Genomic DNA, 20498 nt, shown 5'->3' with positions numbered 1-20498 from the left:
CTTCAAGGGCTTTCTTCTTAAAGCCATAAAGCTGGTCGCTAAGATGAGCCATCTGTGACAAAATTTAAACTGCCAACAGGAAGTAATCTCTTCACGTTTGCTGATCTTTTCCCACCTTCAAGGCTTCTAGTCCTTCTCTTCTGATTAAAATTACTGTGGTCTGTGTAGGGCTAAGGACACGAATCACTGGGTCTGACTGTGTGTGTGTGTATAACACTGTCTTTACCCTACACCTTTTATCAAATGATCAGTTGTAAGCCTGTAGGCAACATTAACATCTTTTCAAAGAAATGTTTTACAATGAAAATTCCTGGGGGCGGGGGAAGCATGTGCTTGGAATATTTATTAGACAGTAGAAAAGTCAAATCGACCGATGCACGCATTTTAATGCACAGTAATATTTTACGGGTAGATTTACTATTTCCCCACAACAAGAGGAGTGAAATTCAGTCAATTAGCAAGAATCAAGGCAAAATTAGGATCAGTATTTCAAGCAGCATCTGGATCCAGCTAATTCAGGCTCAACATTCTTCAGAGAGCTGCATAGCCTGCCACTCCCACCCCGCACTGAATGAGTCTCTTCATTTTAACAAGACTTCCAGGTGAGTCTTATGTATATTACACAGGCTCTTTAAGAATCACCCAGGATTGTGTTAAACTACAGATTCTGATTTAGTATCACTGAGATGGGAAAGGGGAATTCTTCGTAGGGAGTTGAGCCAGAACTAATTTGGAGCCCTGGTTTCATTAAAACACAAAACAATACAAAGCAAACCAGAACAACATGCAGGGTCTACACTTTTTGGGGAAGAGGAGGTCAGACTCCTTTTATGGATGGTTTTTATATAGAGGTTACAACCGTCACCTCTAAATACAATTCAAGTTGACGGCTATTTTTATTCCCAATGCAGACATAACCCAGTCACTTTGAAACTCTTTGCTGTATGCAAGCCGCATTTACAGAGTGCATACTACAGGCCAACCAAGGGAAGAGAATCATGAATTACATAAAGCCTGCGTTAGTGGGTGCTGTCTGATTAGCACCTTAATTGAGCTATGCGCAGAGCACTTCCAGAGAGCCATTCGCTCTGCTGGGGCTGATGCGCAAAAATGATAGCTCCTCATTTTCTTTTGCTTTGCCTCTGTGAATTTAATGTCCACTGCTTGCTATCCCTGGGCTATAATAATTATTTTAACCATTACATTGCACACATGACATAAATAGGCTTCGTTCCCCATCTCGTGTCCAGAGCAAGTGAACGAAGTACTCAAAATACCATGTCGAAGTGACTGTTTACTGAATCGGGCGACGCTAAAACACAGTACAAATTGTCCCTGACTCCACGGTGCCTTTTTATGAGCCACGACTTGCCTTAATCATTTCTTGGTAAACGTAGGAAATACGGTCATGTGAGGAGTGCTAATCCCCAACTACTAAGCCTGCCCTGCAGTGTGGTTGTTTTCACCTAGAGCGTTTACAAGAAACAAGAAAAACATATTCTAAGGCATAGATTTGATTAAAAGTGATTATATTAGTATTTAGATGAAAGGGCTTCACAAAGTTTGTCCGAAAAAAGCCCCCAAAATTGGTAGCATTTTCCCACAAACTTGACTTCCCTGATAGGTCCATCAGTCTAAAAATAGGCAACATCAAACAGCAGATTCGAACACAGACAATCTTGCCAATAACAATCGGAGTGAATGAAACGGTATTCTAGCAATGGCTGCATATAAAGATACTGAGCCAATAATGCTTTTTCTATGTAGGACATCTATCACTGGACTCCAAGAAGCAAAACATTTACCCCTCAAAAGGTAGGAATATATGGTAATAGAAGAAAAGGCTTCAAAACTACAATGATTGTGCAGTGATTGTACTACGGGGAAACAAATCCTTGTTAAGTCAAATGGCCACCTTGTAAAATTTTGGAACGGTTCATCTTTTAATCATTTTACATTACTATAGAACAGAACAAATGTTACTCACGCTTAAACGATGACTAAGTCTAGTGGGAAGAACCCCCTACTCGCTATTTGATTTGAGATCTTCACAATACTCTTATCGCTAGGGCAGTGGTTCTCAACCTTCCTCTTGCTGCGACCCTTTCATACAGTTCCTCATGTGGTGGTGCCCCCTCCAACCACAACATTATTTTCATTGCTACTTCATAACTATAATTTTGCTGTTATGAATTATCATGTACATTTCTGATATGCAGGATGTATTTTCATTATTACAAATTGAACATAATTAAAGCATTGTGATTCATCTCAAAAACAAGATGTAATTACGTACTATGAAATATTTATTTCTAGTGACAAATAAAGGAAAATTTTTTTGAAGCATGGTGTAGCATGGGTAACAGTCTTCATGCCGGGTACTCGTATGTGGGCGTAAGCTGCATGTGGGCGGACCCGCCTGGAGACAGATAGAGGAGCAGTGTCTCAGTTCCTAAGACCATCGGAAATATGTGTTTTCTGATGGTCTTAGGCGATGCCCCTGAAAGGGTCATTTGACCCCCAAAGGGGTCGCGACCCACAGGTTGAGAAGCACTGCTCTAGGGGAAGATGCTTACACTTTCTCGGAGACAGGATCTACAGCACAGAATGGACTGTGTGAAAGAGGGAGTTAGGATGTCCTCACTCTGATTGGAAGTGTCCTGTGTGGGGGTCAGGGAGTACAGCACTCAGCTGCTAATCACAAGGTCGGTGGTTCACATCTATTGGCGTCAGGACAAAGCTGTGACGGTCTACTTCTGCTTGCATTTACAATGCGGGCAGCCCTATGGATGACAGCTCTGCCCTGTCCCTACGATGCAGCAGTGCGTACGAGTGGTTTGGGTCGACAGGGAGCACCTTTCAAACTTCACAACTGAGGCACCTGGTAGGCCTGGGACTTCTGACTCCATTTTGTCTGCTTGGCTCTTGCTCAGAAGTTTTTCCTGGAAATGCTCAGGAAGGTTGCTAATATGGTCAAGTAGGCAATAAAGTTCTTTAACAACAACAACAACAACAAGCAGGTTCAGTAAACACCTGGCTACTCTGTGGTCAGCCATTTGCAAAGATTTCAAATCTAACCAGTCAGAACCACTTGTTACCTTCGTAAATGTCAACCCATCAGATGGCTGATCTATAAGTTGTGATCTATATATCACTCTTTCATATCTCTCGCTTTTAGAGTTCTTAGTGTCCTTTGGTCAACTGAGTTTTCCCCTGGTTCAAACCGTGCAATTCCTTTAATAAAAATGCTTCCCTTCGATTCTAACAGAGATGCCAGTATTGCTCCCTGGCAGTTTCTTGGTGTCCGAGTGGGGTTTGAAGGTGTGCTGCCTGCAACCACGTCTTGACTAGGTTTTCATGTCAACAGAACTGCCCCAATAGATTGTTCTGCAAATATTTTGGGAGACATGAGCCCTTGAGTTTTGAGATTCCCCTCTTTGCATGGAGCACTCTGATACTGACTAAATAATCTGGCTTCGTGTTGTCTGATCTGTTTCCAGTTTGGTCTCAGAATCAGCCTCTACTACTGGCAATAGTGGAGATCCCGGATTTGCGTTTAAAATTGCCCTAGAAGTTTTTAGGATCTTGGGCCACATAAAGCCACGTCTCAAGAACCAAGGATCCAGGTTAACTGAAGAAACACTACCAGTCCTTTCTTAAAATAGTCAGCCAAGTCCACATGGGACTATGCCAACCAGTGTGATCACAGGATTATTAATAAAATGCATGGGGGGGGGGTGAACACACACCTGTATTAGAGCTTAAATTCTGACCACACAATTTGAAGAAGATGATGGATTACAGTGAGAGCCCAACCTGTATTTGCGGAGCCCACACGTGTACTAAGCTCCTCAATGATTCCTGGGCCCACTGACAAAGGAGGCGAAGAGTCCTACCCGGCAACAGAGTGCACTGGGGAGCGGATCACTGCAGATAGTTAAGGTTAAAACTGAACATCTTACTGTTTGTTTTCCGTTTTGACACATTTCTAACTTGTTCTACTTTTAAGTATTTTCTGTTTCCTTTTGCATTAAGGTTTTTCTGTGTTTTATTTCGTTGCTGTCAGGCTTTCTTGGTATGATTTTCTTTATACGGAATTCAATGAACTATTCAGACAGTTAACCAGATTCATCGTCTGTCAGGATGATGATGGGGGAAGTTGGGGAGGGGGAATAGGGAGCTAATCTGATAATGAATATCAGAATGAAGAACATGTGCTCACGTTGACTGGGGTGGTGATTATGTAAGTTTTAAAGATCTATTTAAACCATCCAACTGTATGGTGCATGAGTTATAAGTCCATAAAACCGTCAGGGTAAAAGCATCTAAGGGTTCCTGTTGATTTGCAACCTTGACAACAAAAACAAAAGAAAAAAGCTGTGAATCACAGAAAGGGTGAATGGCTCCTGAGGGAGGATATGGCAGTTCAGAAAAAGGACTAGAAGTATTGGGTTGCCTGCCAATCACAGGACAACACCTCTGCTACTCTCAGGCAGGTACTGGTTTAAGCAGTTACCTGTCCAAACCCCGTTAGAATGTTTCTGCATCTGAGAACGATACCATTCGCACAAATGTAAACCTTCTGTGAAAATGTGGGATGTCTGGGATCCTCGCCTAACATACAAACCACCTGTTTGTGGGGGAATCTCACTTAGGAGAGTATGACAAATACGTGACTACTTTGACGTTTTGGGTTTTTTTAATAATCAAGTTTTCTGAGCAGCAAAATAAAAAATGGAAAGGCTCCTGAATTATGCAAAAATGGGACACCTATTTTAAATGATACTTTGAAATTTCTAGAAGATGTGATGAAAACAAAATTGGTTCCCTGCAGGCTAATGTTTCCAAACTGCCCGAACAGAAGAAGGACCAGACATCTTCCCTCATACCCTTCCAGTGGTGATCTCTCTATCTTCCCCATTTCTTATTCCTCTGTGAACTCTTTGTTTGAACTACCTATTTTTACTTAAAAATAGAAAAGTCTATCACTGTCACCTTTGCTGAGATGGCCTTTAAGGGAAGCCCAGAGAAACTGCAGGACCTTTACAAATTTTATTTCACCCAAGGTCTAAATGAGCTTCACGCTATCGTAAAACAGATTCCCAGGTCACACAGAAGCCCTCAAACAATTCTGAAGTAATGTAGATTTTCATAGAAACCTACAAAGCTTGGCTGTCAGATTTCTATCAATTAACAAATGTTAATGGGATACAGGGAATCCAGTAGTGAATGGAGAAAGCACCCAGAGGGATCTCTTTGTGGGAGCAAACATCTTTGGGATGGAATTGGTGAATAAGTCAGGAATACGCATGAGTGTCCTTTAGATGCCACACCTAAAGTGTTTCCTGGAAAAATGAATTTGGAAAAAGATTAAAGTTATACACAAGAAAAGGATGGGAGCATTGCTAATTACTGAGATTGTTTAACAAAAATTTCTGCTGAGCAGCCTGTTAGTCACCGAAAAGGAAAAAACCTTCAACTCCCTGTTATAATGCATTACACACGAGTAGTCTGAGGCGGTTCCACAGCACAGAGGAGCCAGAGAAACACCCATCACAGAATGAACTGACCTGGTTTATAAACCCGCCCAGGTTTTACAGCAAAGGAAACTACAGACTCAACAAAGGTCTCAAAGCCCCAACAGCGACAGTTTCCTGTTTGACGAAATAAACCATTTTTTTAGGGCTCTCTGAACTAAATGATTGCGAGAAGCCAGGGCATTGGAAAAGGACCGTTGCCAATTAAAGAACTACCGAAAGAAACAGTCCAAACCAGGGGTCCCTCAACCATACACGGGATGTTTCATCCCTGCAGGATAAAACACAGGTGCTTTTCCGCCGTGGCACTAAACTCAAGAAGGACAGCTGCCATGCAAGTTCATGGAGGACTAGACAACTTGTAATTTCGAATCAAAGACAAGCTTCCATTCGTTCTCAATCTGTTCCAATATTCCTTGGACCTACTGAAGGTTTACATCCATTCAGCCTCCACACGTTGGGGCCATCGACTCACACAGTTCTGCTAGTTACCCTTGTCAGCGATCGGGGAAATAGGACTGCGTTGATTTGCTCTTCCACTTCCCTCCGTCTGTCATAACCCCACCAGTACCGTAGTTTTCAAATACATAGATACTTTGATGCTTGTAAACATCATTTCCAATAGAAAAAAATAAATACAGAACTTGACACCTTGCTTTTCAAAGCAAGCTCTGCTTGAGAACTGGGCCTTGAAGGTGAACGCCCCTCCTAGAAATGAAGTGGAAGCTGGGGCTTCGTGAAGCTGAAGAAGCAGGGGGCACCTTCAGGCGGTTTCTACCACTGGTTTTAGAAGAACAAGAGCTCACTGGCCACTGAGTCACTCATGTCCACGGACAGAGGCATGCAGCGCAGCCAGCGAGACGCTGGGACGCCACGACCTGTCATGCACAATGGCTCTTTCTTACCTGTTTATATTCAGCTTCTCTTCCAACCAGTACCTGCAGGATGTAGTGGACAGGATCACCTCTCATTGGTGGTACCGTCTCCCATAGAATTTCACATGAATTTCCTTCTAACTGGGTCACTCGGGGTGCTGAAATAGAAACCCACAGGTGAAGGGTCAGATGTCAGAATACCTTGTCAGTAATTAATATTTCAGCCGCATGACGTGAGATCCCAGAGCCCGCAAGAGCACATCTGTGTGTCCTTCCCGAGAGGGAGCTGTTTTGCTGGGGAGGCTCCTGGTGAACCAGAGGGGGCGGTGTTGGCACGAGAGCCCCCCTCCCCCACAGCAGTCAGCCACCAGCTACATCGGAGGAAGGGGAAAATTGGTTAAAAAAAAAAAAATAGAAGCTGTTTCAAAGAATTTAAAATTAGTTGATAAATGGAACAAAAGTAGGAAACAAGTACTAAAAAAGGAACAACGTCAGGCAGATTATTAATATGAGAGGCGTTGACGTGAAGAAAACGCTAGGGAATTCCAGGTGAGAGGAAGCCACAGCTAGGTAAAGAAAAGTTTGAGGAACAGGTGGCATCTTGAGGGAAGTCCCAGAGAACGGGCACCACTGACAGCCTTAAGAACGGAGCGTCGTACAGTTCTTTGTAACGGTTTAGAGAGCTCCTCACGACGTAAGACGGAGTCTGCAGAGCACGATCTTTCTCCTTGAAGATTACCTGTAGGATTCCCTTTCAGAAAAATGACAACAGCAGCAACAACAACTAGTCTGTTGTTATCACTTGGCCCAAACTCCTAATAGTTGATGGAAAAACGAAGCAAGAGATCCTGTCAGACTAAATAGGACTCCAGCTAAGACAAGACTTTCCTGAATCCACAACTGAGGAGGAACAGGGCTGGAGCACATGGCAGCGCGAGGACCCTGGCCCCTCTGGAATCAACGGACATGTTCTAGTTACTGTCAAACGAGCCCACCCCCAAAACCATGTTGAGAAACAAAGTTAAGTCTCCTCATACCAGAAAGACCCTTGAAGTGTAACTGGGAAACGTGGTGACCCTTTCCAATGACCAACCAACCAAGCGCCATCAGTGTGTTCAGGAATCTTTTCGGTTGGAGCAAAGACCCGGAGCTGGATTCAAGGGCTGGGGGTACCCAAAGTGACCCTGTACTAGTTTCTTAGTTGAATACAGAATCGGTTATGAAACACCAGCTATGACATATTTGCAATGCTTCTGCGAAGGTTTAATTCTGTGATCCATATTGCTTTGTTACTCAAATGACAGTCCACAGGCTGGCAACATTAGTATCGAAGAGAGGGAGCTTGCTAAAAATGAAGCTGGGGCTGAGCTCGCCCTCAACAAGTCCTGCTTCCCTGCCTCTCTTACAGGGCAACCATTCCCTGACTCTCCAAGGAAACTGAGGCAGAACACGCTGTCCACGCACCTTTGATGGCAGGGGGCACACTTTTGGTTGTGCTGAAGGTATAGGTTTCGGAGAAGGGCCCTTCGCCGGCATCACTTGCAGCCTGGATTCGGAAGGAGTAGCCCGTGAACTCCGTCAGCCTCTGGACCTTGTAGGTGTGGCTAGGTCCTCTGTAGATTGGAATAAACCTAGAGGAAGGAGCAGAATCCATTAGCCAGCTGCACTGTCAATGATGACAAAAACTAATGATGATGAAAAGTTGGGGAGCGGATGAGGCCAACTCGGTAAACATTTCCCCCTATAGTGGGGATACTGCATCCGTTGCCAGGCTATGGTTAAGTTTCAGTATGTCTACTAGTGCGCGTTTACCTAAAAGGAAAATGTCCACGTCGGCACATACACAACTTGGAATGCAATTCCTTTCATCGTGGCCTGAGGCCCATAAACATCAGTCGCTCATGTCTGTATTTGCTATACAAACCAGATATGTCACCTGATCACGCTGACAGTAGCTGATGCTGCTGTGTGATAGGCAAGGAAGTTCATGTGAATTAGAGACTGGCAAAATAAAATGTTCTCTTTACCTGAATTTTCTCTATCAAGTTTGACAGAACAGTATTTCAAAGTTTAACCCCCTATCCATCTTTCTGTAAGATTTTGAAGAAGGCCCTTTTCCTAAATAGGTAAGAAATATGGATCTTTGAGGAAAAATGAAAGATAGGGAGCTCAGAATCAGCCATCCAATTGATCACAAAACAGACGGTGGACCTCCCGCCCATGTGACCCAGGGGACTCTGCCTTTAATGCAAGTTCAGTAAGACACAGGAGATCAACCAAAGCAAACGATGATCTTCTATTTCAGGAGTTTCCTCCTCGGGTTTGGGGAGCGAACACGATCACAATGAAGCTGGAGTGTGTGTCTTCTAACTACAGAGCGGCAGGTATAACAGAACTTTCCAAACTTCACTCGGAATTTTCAGCAGTTGCAGGATCTGATGCTGGGCCAGAGACAGCTGACCGCTGCATCAGTTAATGCAGCTGTGTCAGTTCTCCCAGCTCCTAGGGCTCCGTTACATCCAAGGGCAATTCATTTCTGCAGGGAACTGGTAGTCGGTCGCTGACCAAATCACGATTCAAACGCCTGACTCAGTCCGATTTGGCTGATGAGGTCATTGGAACGTATACATTTGTGTTAGCAAACATTTATTGAACATCTGCTAATGGGCTAGGCACTGCGGATTCAAAGGTGATTAGGCCTGCTGATGTGGCTGGTAGTGCTTGTGGACAGGGTTCTCTTAGGGGCAATAGTAGCCTTACCAAGTGCCAAGGAGGGCCTGGGTGTGTGGGGTGTGCTGGGTGGGCATGCATGTGTACAACAGCACCAATTCCCTTCCCTTGTAAGCTTAGCTGGCCCTCTTTCTGGTCTTGTCCCTAACCATGGCCGTCTTCCTCTGATATTGGTCAATCAAAAACCAAAACCAAACAAACAAGACACCCCCCACATTTACTCCTTTCATTAGCAACTACTAATTGTTGGAGGGAAGGGAGCCCGGCTGGCAAAATGGCTATGTGTTGGGCTGCCAAGCACAAGGTCAGCAGTTCAGATTCACCAGCGGCTCCACTGGAGCAAGAGGAGGCTCTCTACTCTTGCTAAGAGTGACCGTCCCAGATACCCACAGGGTATCCTGTACGAACAGGTTTCTACGAACGGGATCGGCTCGATGACATTAAGAGGTTTTTATTTTGGGTGGAGGAGGTGCAAAGTCAAACAAATATTTTTTTTCTATAAATCTTGAAACAACTTCTCTTCTAAAACTTGTCAGCATCCACACTAATTTAAAATGTCCCTGCGCTCAATAATCCTTACACTCAAGTTCCTCGGCCCACTCATTTCACCTATTTCATGTTCTTTCTGCTTTCCTGCGTCAGGAAAGGCCTTCGACTGGTGGCTGGGCAGTTTTAATTCCCGGGAACATCAGAGCCCAGCTGAAACTCTCAAATACCATGGTAACCTATTTAGCGCTCTCGACACAAAACCACCTTAATGAAGATACCCTGGCTAATGTCAGAGGCACACAGCTACTTATTAACTCAGCCCCACCTGGGCTAGAATCTGGAGGGGAGTCACTGCCCTTGGTTAGACCACATGGTTCACCAGGCACCAAAGGCAGACAGGTTTTTAACGCAACTTCCGGGCTGCCCCCTTGCCCTGCCGCCCTCTTGACAGACGAGTTCCTTTTGAAAATGAACTTGGCGTGTGATCTAAACTGGGCAAATAGCATAGAGAATGATTCTCAAATACATCGACGCTCTGTTTTCTTAGAAGTTCTTCCAGACTCTACTCCGGTCAAGATTTAGAACTCACAGGGGCAGTTCTACCTGTCTTACAGGGTCACCCCAGCCAGCATCGACTCCTTGGCAGTGCGTGTTGTGTCCCTCCACAGCGCAGCCCTCAGACAGGAGTCTGCATGTCCGGCTGGGAGGCTGACACATCAACTGCACTTTCTAGTTCCACTTCCCTCTGCTCCTCGCGTGACCAAGAGACCCATGTGAACCTACCAAAACACAAGACCACCGACGCGCCTGTAACGCCACTTCCCCAGTGGTCCCTATCACCTCAAGAAACTGAAGAACCATCTTTCCTCAGGAGCCAGCAAGGTTATGGCCAGTGGTGGTGTGACCTCTCCGGGAGGCTCCTGTCAGTTACTGCTCCCCCCACTGCCACCCGTGGCTACATCTGCTCTGGTAGAGATTGAAAATATTTATCAACTATTTGTTCTACGAAGATGAACTGAATTTTTTCCCCTCTAGAGTCCCTTTTTTTAATTTTTAATGACCATGTTCGTTTTAAAATTCATGAATAAGACAGAGGCCTTTTGTGGTGGAATTAGCATATTAAACACAACAATCACATGGTGGCGAGTTCATTTTAAATGGCAACCAACCAAGGATCCTGAGGTTAGAACAGGCTCTCTGGGGAAGCACAGGGTGGCCCCATTCAGGGCTCCCTTCCCCTCACAATTAGAGCACCTGTAGTCTGTGTGAGGATCCCCCATGCTTACCCAGCAGTCTCTGGGGCAGGTCCTGTGGTCTAAGGACCCTGATCTAGACAGAGCTAGGACCAACTCCACTCCCTACGTAACCACGCTGCTGGTGGGAGGTGGTGGTGGTCAGCCCTGCCCCTAACTGCCCACTCACTCACCTCTGCTAAGTACCAGCTCTTCCTGTGCCCGAAAGCTCTACCTGAGGGCTGTTTTAGGAGTCAAAAGAAATAACGTGGGTCCAAAGCTTAGCAGGGAGCCCAAGGCTTGGTGAGAGCACAGCAGATGATGGACTAGTATTGCCCACCGGCTCCAACTCCACGGCAAAAAAAATGCCTCGTAATATGCCAACATGCTGGCTGCTGCCTCTCAGGGGTCTGAGCCCAGGTGAGGGCCTCTGCACACCACAGTGACTCCCCGCTCCTGCTACGCGGCCTCTCCACGCACACCTGGAGCTGCTGCTGCCTTATGCTCCAGCAGGATAGGGGAGCCTGGATGTGTGACACTCGGCTGCATGTGTTACAGTTTATACCACACATTCGCTCTCCCTCAAATTAGTGACCAGTCTCATTAGACGGTCAAGCAGTGGGGTGAAATGCTAGCTGTTACATCTCCCCTGCATGGACGAGCAGGCATGGAGTCATATACATTCCTGTATGTGTCCAGGATGCATTCAATTAAGTCCCCGAGTAGCTTCTGACTCAGTGTGAGGCCTATGCAGTCTCAGGTGTCACCAGGTGGGGCCCATTAGCTCCTTAAAGGCAGCCCAGAAGCCCATACTGGGTTCCATACTGGGTTCCACACTGGCCAGGGTGCCAAGGGTCTTCTATGCCACCCACAGCTCCTGCACGTTGCCGGGGCTAGAAACTAGACTGCAGATCTTGTAATGCTGGCACTGTGGTACTGCCAGAAAGGGTGTGGAAGGTTGACATTGGCACATCAAACCAGGCAGCTCCACTGCCCACCCTGAGACCTGAATGCTGAGCCAAGCCAATGCCCTTGTCTAGAGACAGGCATTCATATGGGTCCCTTGCCCCTTCCTTCCAGGATGACTGTGAGCGCCTGGGAGAGGACAGATGACCCTTGGGGGCCTCACTGATGTGTCGACACGGGTTCACGGCCACTTTGTGGGGACTGCAGACTGAGTTTGCATTCAGGCCCGAGAGCCGGGCAATCTTGGGCTCTGCAGTCAGGGAAAGGAATCCCTCCTCTTTGAAACTGGTCTAGCCACCGAGCCTGCCTCACAGGGTTGGGAGCACTGCATGAAAGCAGGGAACACCTGTCATACAAGGCCTCGCACTTGTCCACGCTCAGTAATTATGAGCGGTTACCCTCCTCACCAACCCTGTTAGCTGTAACAGAGCACTCAGGATGTCGAAGATGAACGCTTCCACTGGTTCAACACAAGAGAAGCCTTCGGGAGGCCCCCAGAATGGGACTCCTCACCACCGAGATTCCTAGAGACCTCCTCGAATTGGGGAGAAAGCTGGGCACATCGCCAGCATGCATCCCCCTAGTCCTGGGGAAGCTGGTCGTGTGCTGCCACAGGAAACAGGTGGCGCAGGCGGTGGCAGGCCTGGACAATTGGCATCCATTGCGTGGACATGTACATTTCTATTAAAGGAAAGGAAAAATGGGGCGCAACGCTCCCCAGCACTTGGAAAGGGGCAGTGCATACAGGGCAGGAGGTTGGGTGGACCACTGAAAGGTCACTGACGACACATTTCTTGTGGCTCTACTCCCGTGGCGCGTCTGCTAAGCCAATCACCTCCTGCCCACAGGGCAGGTCTGACCCCCAGCAGCCACAGACGGCTCCATCTCCCTCTCTCGGAACTGCGAGGCTCAAGCAGGAGGCCTCTGCTTAGCAGGGGAGCACTTGAGCCTCGGCACCATCAGGGCTCCTGGGTATAAGGTGGATCCCATCCACCCTGGCCATGAGATCGAGGCTGACTCACAGCGATCTTACAGGCTAGAGTCAAACTGCCCATGCGCTCCCGAGGCTGTAAATCTCTCTCCCAAGGAGCGGCTAGTGAGTTTGAACTGGTAGGGCAGTCAACAGTCTGAGGTGTCACGGACTAGGCCACATGAATAGCAAGCTGCCACTAATACTACCTCCTCAGAATGACCTGCCCTGCTGACCTCAGATGGCCCGTAGTTCAGTAACGGCCTACACAGGGCGTCTTGCAAAACATGCTACAGAAGATCAAAAACCGACAGCTGTGATACGCTCACTATGACTATATTCATTACCAATGACACAGCACTGCCTTCTCCTCTCCCCTTTAACGTCCTGGGGCTCCACAGCTTGCGCATGCAATTCCCTCCACCACTGAAGGGGCACTGGGAACGAAGGATGCTTAACCAGGGATGCACAGTCCGCATCCTCCCTCCACCAAGACCCGCGTCCTCCCACTTTGCCTTTTACACACAGGCTGGCTACAGCAGATGGCAGCGTGTGGGGACCCCTGGCCCAGGGAAGATGCGTTGTGTCAGTGGATTCTGATGTCGGTGACAGGTTCCTTGCTTGTATGGAAAAGTTAAGGGCTATTCACATGGAACAAATGAAAAAGGGGTTCAGTTCTTACCCCCCTATCTCCACACTGGCCTGCATAGATCTTTCCGTGTGTGACCGATCAAGCTGCAATGCACTCGGAATCACAGGTTGAATTTTGAGGCTTTTTCTAAGAAAATGAAACTGCAGCCATTGGTAAGCAAAAGCTTACCACGTGAAGGAATACAAGAAAATCCATGCTGCTAATTAAAACTTACACTTTGGGAATTGATGCGTGTGTAATTACGGTTTTGATAAAAGTTTACCTAGTAAACTTTAGGTTCCCATGTAGTGAACACTACACACCTTGTTACACTTTCACCATGAGTCAACATTCTTATTGATTCCATTATTCCATCCCAAGCTTCATCACAGTGGCAAAATGACAGTGATGAAGGAGCAACGGAAATAATTTTATAGTTGGGGGATCACAACACGAGGAACTGTACTAAAGGGTCATGGCATTAAGAAGGCTGAGAACCACTGGTTTAGAGTCAGGCTTGATCACTTGGGTTTCATGGAGGTAAGTTTTTAAAGGTGAACATACTCACAGAGGGCTCTGAAGCTATGAATCTGTATGGGAACGGCCAGCCTCATCTTTCTCCCTGGGAGTGGTTGGTGGGTGTGGTAGTTATGTAACCGCTTGTCAATTTGAGAGGATTAAGAGTGAAGGGGTGGAGACTAGTCTGTCAATCAGGTCCTAGCCAATGAGGCCTCTGTGTGGGCATGGCCTTCTCCTGAGGATTCCAGGAACTCCTGAATTCCTCCTTGGAGATGGGAGACCCCCCCCCCCCCCCCCCCCCCCCCCCCCCCGCCCCCCCTGCTCACTCCCTGGGAGACACTGCAGCTGACAAGGCACATGAAACTACACGAGTGCCCTGAGCTGGAGGAGCCACGTGGAGAACCCTGCCAGTGCTGAAATGGCCTGTGATCTTCCTGCATTTGGTGTCATTGCACGTGTTTCGTGAGTCTTAAAACAAGCAATCATCTTATACAGGGCATCAGCTGAGTCCACAAGGAAGCACACTGGCCTGTGTGAGCCAAGATTGTAAATACGGTAATAAAATCCAAATCCAAAGGAGGGAACCAGGTTTGCAGAAGGCTATCGGTGACAGTGAAAGCCCAAAACCCACTTTCAGGGTCCACACCTAGCTTAAGCGGAATTCCCTCTGACCACCCTCCAGGGGTGTGACTGTAGCTTTGCTATCAGCCAGCGAACCCTAACAAGTCCAATACCGCCTAGACAGTCAGGTGAAAATGCAACCGCCTATCATGTGATCTTCCTTAGGACCCACTGTAACATTGTTTCAGTTTTTAATATTTTCTGCTTCCTTTCGAATGAGGTTTCCCGGTTTGTCCTCATTGTTGTTGTTCTTTTGTTTGTTTGCTTCCTGCTTATTTTTGTCTGATTTTCTGTCTACGACATCCAGGATAGGGAAATCTATAGAGGCAGTCACGGGATTTCATAATTACCTGGAGGCATGGCAGAGGGGGAAGGGAAGATGGGGAGCTAACCAACCATAAGAACAAGAAAAAAATGTTCCAGAATTGATTATAATAATGATTGCTCAACTCTTCTTAATATGACTCAACAATGGACTTACACGATATGTGCACTGTATGCTAACAAAATGATCACAAAGAAAAAGAAGGCGAGGGATGTAGTAGTTAGAAGGTGCCTCCTTGATAGTGGGGCACGCTGGTGGAGCAGTGGCTATGTATTGGGCTGCAATCCGAGGTTCAAAAGCATCAGCGGCACCAAGGAAGACGGGGCTCTCTCCTGCCCCATGAAGTCTCAGAATCTCACCGGGCACTTCTACCTGTCCTCCACGGTCACTATGAGTGGACGTTGACTTGATGGCACTTTGGTCAGTCTTTGATAGCAGGGTTTTCTCACAGAGGATAACTGCCCCTGTGGGTTTCCCAGGCTGCACGCCTGGACAGGAATTGTTAGTAGAAAACCTCATCTTTCTCTCTCGGCGCATCTGGTGGGTTTGAACCACTAACCTTGTGGTCAGCAGCCCAGTTCCCACAAAAAGCATCTATACTAGGTATGAAGATTCACTTCTTCCTTCGTGCTCAGCTATCTGAATCACTGTTTAAATCACTCACTGCCCTCAAGTAGAATCTGACTTACAGCAACCCTGTAGGAGAGAAGAGAACTGCCCCCATGGGTGTCTGAGGGTGTAAGTCTTTACAGGAGCAGAAAGCCTCATATTTCTTCTACAGAGTACCTGGTGGTTTCGAACCACTGACTTGAGGTTAGCAGTCCAGCACGTAACCCACTTCGCCACCAGGTAAGTCAACATTCCCCAATGCGATACCGACCACGTCTACCAGTTTCCCTTTCAGAGTGACTCCACACACATTAGTTCCTGTCTCCTCCTCTGCCAAAGAACAGCTCTGTGGTGCTGTAACACTGCCCCCCCTACCCCCCTAAGGTCCCGCCATCTTGGCTGGCTGAAGGGAATTGCCAAGGGCACTGGGGCGGAGTTAATGGAGAGCAAGTGGTAACTGTCCACTGGATTAGATTCCCCTCTGCAACCCCCTTTTCTTGGAGCTTGGCTTTAAAAGGCATTGGTTGTCTGAGTGAACCTTCAATAGCAGATTGACCATAACTGAATTCCTGGAATTTAAGTCCCCCCTGCCTCAGTGCTATACACAATTACGAGGGAGCACAGGCCCATCAGGGCCAGGCCCAGAATTAACAACAACTCCAAATGCTGCGAGGGCAGCGTACATCTCAGAGCTCAGTAACACAGGGCAGCATGGCAATCATAAAACATATGAGCTGGACTTGTTTTTCTGACCCCTGCGTTCGGTTAATGCGCCGTTATGAAAGTGCTTTGGGGGCCCATTTCTTGCCTCCACAGGAACCACAGATGTCGGATTTGTTCGGAGTGTGATCTGGGAAGAGTGACATCCTTCATCACGCTAAGGCCAAACAAATCTGAGTTGTGTTTACATGCTGGAATTAAATAAAAGCTCATGTACGGCTGGCTTATTGCTTCACATTCATCTGTTTCCGCGGAAAAGCGGGTTCCTTATAGATGGGCTACAGAATTCACATGGCTTGCTGCATAGTAGAAATCCAGGGGAAAGACAGCTGATTGAATGCTTGCAGTCTAATTTACCAGCAATGAACCCCTTTCTATGAATATAAAGCACTGCCAGGAGGCTGCTTCATAAACATGCATCCAGTGCACTTGGGCTAGGGCACCAGTGAGTCAAAGCTGATACATGGTAAACAGACGCAGAGGTGGGAAGCCCAGGGACTCTAGGTGACCTGGACGCATTCCACATGACCTTACCTTGAGGCAAAGGGTTAAGGAAGATGTCCTTTGGGATTGCTTCTATTCTTATGAAATAGGCCCAAATTTCAGGCAACCGAGTCAGCACAGATAATGGTATTTACTTGGAGAGAGGCCAAATTTTGTGTTATCACTAACATCCCTCTGGAGACTCATCTCCACAGGGCTACAAGACTGGGGTCCTTTTTAAGACACATGGAATCTTTTAAGTGTTCCACATCAAAACAATGGCTGCCTCACTAACTGTCTACATGGAATCAACTCGCCCTGTCCAACACATCTTCTCTTCTTTGGACTTTTGCTTTTGTCAGAGCACCGGATTTAACACTACAGATGTGGAAGGGACCCCACCTAAACAGGCCTGCTGTGGTAGTTACATAACCTGTCATCAATGTGAGACTTACCAGTGAAGGGGTGGAGGTTAGCCTGTCAATCAGGTCACAGTTTGATGACCTCATTTGGAGGCACTAAGGAGATAAATAGCAGGCTGGAGGTGGGGCATGGGCTCACTCTCTGGGAGACATTTCTGTTGACAAGACACATGGAGCTACACTAGAGCTCTGGAGCTGGAGTAGCCATGTGGAGACCCCTGCCTGTGCTAAGATGCTTACACCACCACTGGATCCACAAGACCTTCCACCCACTGTGATCTTCCTGCATTTGGTGGCATTGCATGTGTTTTGTTGAGTCTGAAGAGGACTTTATAGATTGGTATCAGTCATATGGGCTAATACCAGACTTATGGGTTTGATCTGGACTGGGATGGGAGGTTTTCTCAGTATTCAGCTGCTCTTGTATATAAAGCTATATATACACACGAGTGACTATGAGTTTGTTTCTCTGGCCAACTCAGACTAACACAACCGCTCACTTCGAGCTCCATAGCACAACAATCTTTGGTATTTTGACCAAACCTATTTTTTTCATGACTGCCCCAAGCCCACCCCTGCCATGATCCTTGGCACAGTATTGGGTGGGAAAAGGGAGAAAAGAATGGAGGTGGCACTCCCGTTCCCAAGTCTGGGAAGCACTCTGGGTGGTGGGCTCCTGAGCAGATGCTATAGTAGAGGGCAATATTCCTGCATGTAGAATTGCTCTGCCTGCGTCTGGTCTGCTTTTTCTATGGCGAGCCAAGACAACGTGGCAATGGAGAGGCCCCCCATCTCGGGATGTCGCAGAGGCTCCCAGAACTTCCTGTTGGAGTGCTCGAGGGGATCAGAATTTGCCATAGTACATTTACTTGGGTAGGACGTGCTAAGGCCTAAGCCTGTTTTAGTATCTCTTTTAAGAAGAGCTGTGGGTCCAACTCCATTCTTAGGAAACTTCGTATGACTGAATCTACAGTTTGCACATCAAATGGACCCACTCTTGAGTGAACTTAATTAATCTCTCTCATTATTTTCTAAACAATTAAATTCAAAAGCTCTCACACATACACACACACACATAAAAATGTCCACCCTCATCATTTACAAGGGACACAGTTTTCAGCAAGGATTGAGCTCACAAAGTTTCATCCCTTTTGAGTGGAAAGGGAGGCAGGAGAAGAACCTTCCAGTAATTCCTTTGCACTTGAAGAAAAAAATAAATGAGGGCTTCAGTTTAGCAGCCCAAATCTATCCAGCTCTTTCATCCGACCAGCATGGGATCCTTAATTTTCATTGTGCTGATGACTGGCTATGGGACAGCGGTACCACCCAGGCACCTGCAGCTCTCCTTTGAGAGCTGACAGCTATGAAGATAAATCCAGGATTCAATGTCTCTCTGGTTCTCTCTTTGGACACGACCGGGATGTATCACGTTGGGGCCAGATCCACACTCACATCCACAGGACGTGCGCTTGAGGAAAGTGACACATCTGCCCAGGAAGAGGTGCACTTCCCCCAGGAGCCACACTGGAAACTGTGACGCAAGACCCGTGCAAGGGACAAAGACAGCTGCCATTCTGAAAGGTGACACGGTCCCTCTCCGTCGGACAGGTCAGGCCCAAACCTTAAAGACATTCAGGGTACCAGAGTCGACAAAGACTCCCTCCCATAACAAGTGCTGCGATGCAGCCAACTCCAGATGTTTCCCCTGAGACTCTGGAGTCGAGGCCCAACTTGCCATTCACTGCCAAGCTCAGAGGCAGGACACCAAGGAAGGTCACCTTCAAACTAAAATCAGGCCAAGATGATCCCATTAAATCCGGGGAAATGATTCTACAAATAGAACGAGAATTTATTATGATCTCTTTTCTCATCACTTTAATAACTTTCTGAGAGCACGGACAAATCTAATTTTAACAAGATAAATTTGGATCGCAGCTTCTAAAATTAAGAAAAATATTGTTCCTAATGGTAAGTTTCCTTAAATTGCCACTTACATGTAGGCAAGTGATTGTCTTAACAAAGTGGTCCTTGGGCGTTGCTTTGGAAGGGAGGGCATGTATTGATCGCTACATTTGGCATTGTTTTTTTGTGGCATATTTATGTCTCATTAGAATCTGCTCGTTTGGCTAAGTGCGAGCCCAGGAACTGCACCATATCACGTAGCTACTTGGACTGGACCTGTCCGGGGCACTCTGACCACTGACCCTCCTAGGGCTGAATGCAGCAAGGGGGGGTCAGGTTGTTTGGGGGGTCACTGCTCTCCCCAAGGTCCTGGAGGAACGGTAGAGGCAGCTCCATTGTGAGTCGAGAGGCACTGCCTCTCTCCAGTGGTCCAACTACAAGAAAACCTCCATAGGTTTTCTCTACCACCGATGGAAGCCAAGAGCTTGGGGGTGGGGTGGGTGGGTGGGGGGGTGTGTGTTTGTTTGTAAATTTCTCCCAGTGTCAGTTTCTGTCATTATCATGGTTTCTGTTAGTCCACACTGCCTCTTCTTACCTGTTGGCTGCAGGTAAGGAATCCCTTTCCCACGTCAAATGAACAGTCTATGAAAACTCAACCAAAGGTAGGCGGCACAGCACAGAGAGACCCTCTTTGGGTGGGTGGGTGGGTATGAATTCAGTCTCTAGTGGACCTTACTTTCTGTGTTTTCCACACCACTACTTGGTCCCCAGAAATGTTTTGCCCAGTCCTTCAACACCAAGTTCAAATGTTACATTCTTTACGAAGTCTTTCCTGATTTTTGCAAACAGATGGTCTCTGCCTCTTTCAAACTCCCAGAGCACCTTCTACAATGGCTGGAATGTCCTAGGACTACCTGTGAGTTGATAGGATGCTCCCCAGAGACAAAGCCTTGTGTTTCCTTGAAGCCCTTCACAGCACCTTAAACAACAGGCCTCCTCTTGCATGAAATGGATCAAAGCACTCGAATTGGAGCGGAGACTGGGCAGAAATGCTCTAGGGCATCAAGGGAAGACAAGTATTTCCATATGAACACTTGTATCACCCCAGCAAGCAGTGTGTGACTATCCCATCCAGCTGTCTTGCTTTTATTGTGTGCCACCCTCCCACCCCCCACCACACACACCCCTGATTCAGACTTTCAGTAACAGAACATTCTGTCACCTCTAATTTCTGCTCTGTGTCTAAATTATTCCTAGATACAGTTCAGCTGCCCATCTTCTGGCCGGCCATTTTCAAAGGAAACGAAGTTAGGTTAAAAAATACTAAGTGCGGAGTGGAGATCCAAAGCCCATTAGTAGGCCACTGGAGATCCCCTTGCAGAGGGGTCTCGGGGAGGAGATGAGCCAGTCACTCATCACAATGATGAGAAATACAACCTTCCTCTAGTTCCTAAAGGTTTCCTCCCC

General features: G+C 47.0%; 1 protein-coding gene across 4 annotated transcripts in view; it reads right to left on the bottom strand.

Moving 5' to 3' along the window:
- FNDC3B (fibronectin type III domain containing 3B) overlaps window positions 1–20498 on the bottom strand; it is a 365496-nt gene that overhangs the window by 6094 nt on the left and 338904 nt on the right. For all 4 annotated transcript variants that reach the window (XM_045297448.1, XM_045297449.1, XM_004704080.3 and 1 more), the window contains 2 exons: window positions 7877–8043; window positions 6443–6570 (listed from right to left, as the gene is read on the bottom strand). In XM_045297448.1, coding sequence (XP_045153383.1) covers window positions 6443–6570; window positions 7877–8043 — 295 coding nt within the window. The remainder of the gene's footprint in view (window positions 1–6442; window positions 6571–7876; window positions 8044–20498) is intronic.

This window comes from Echinops telfairi, unplaced genomic scaffold, assembly GCF_000313985.2.
Source record: "Echinops telfairi isolate 266 unplaced genomic scaffold, ASM31398v2 ScPeMD7_7420;HRSCAF=8458, whole genome shotgun sequence".
Lineage (NCBI taxonomy): Eukaryota > Metazoa > Chordata > Mammalia > Afrosoricida > Tenrecidae > Echinops > Echinops telfairi.
Note: the sequence above shows the minus strand (reverse complement) of the source record. Positions and strands in the feature narration are given on the sequence as shown.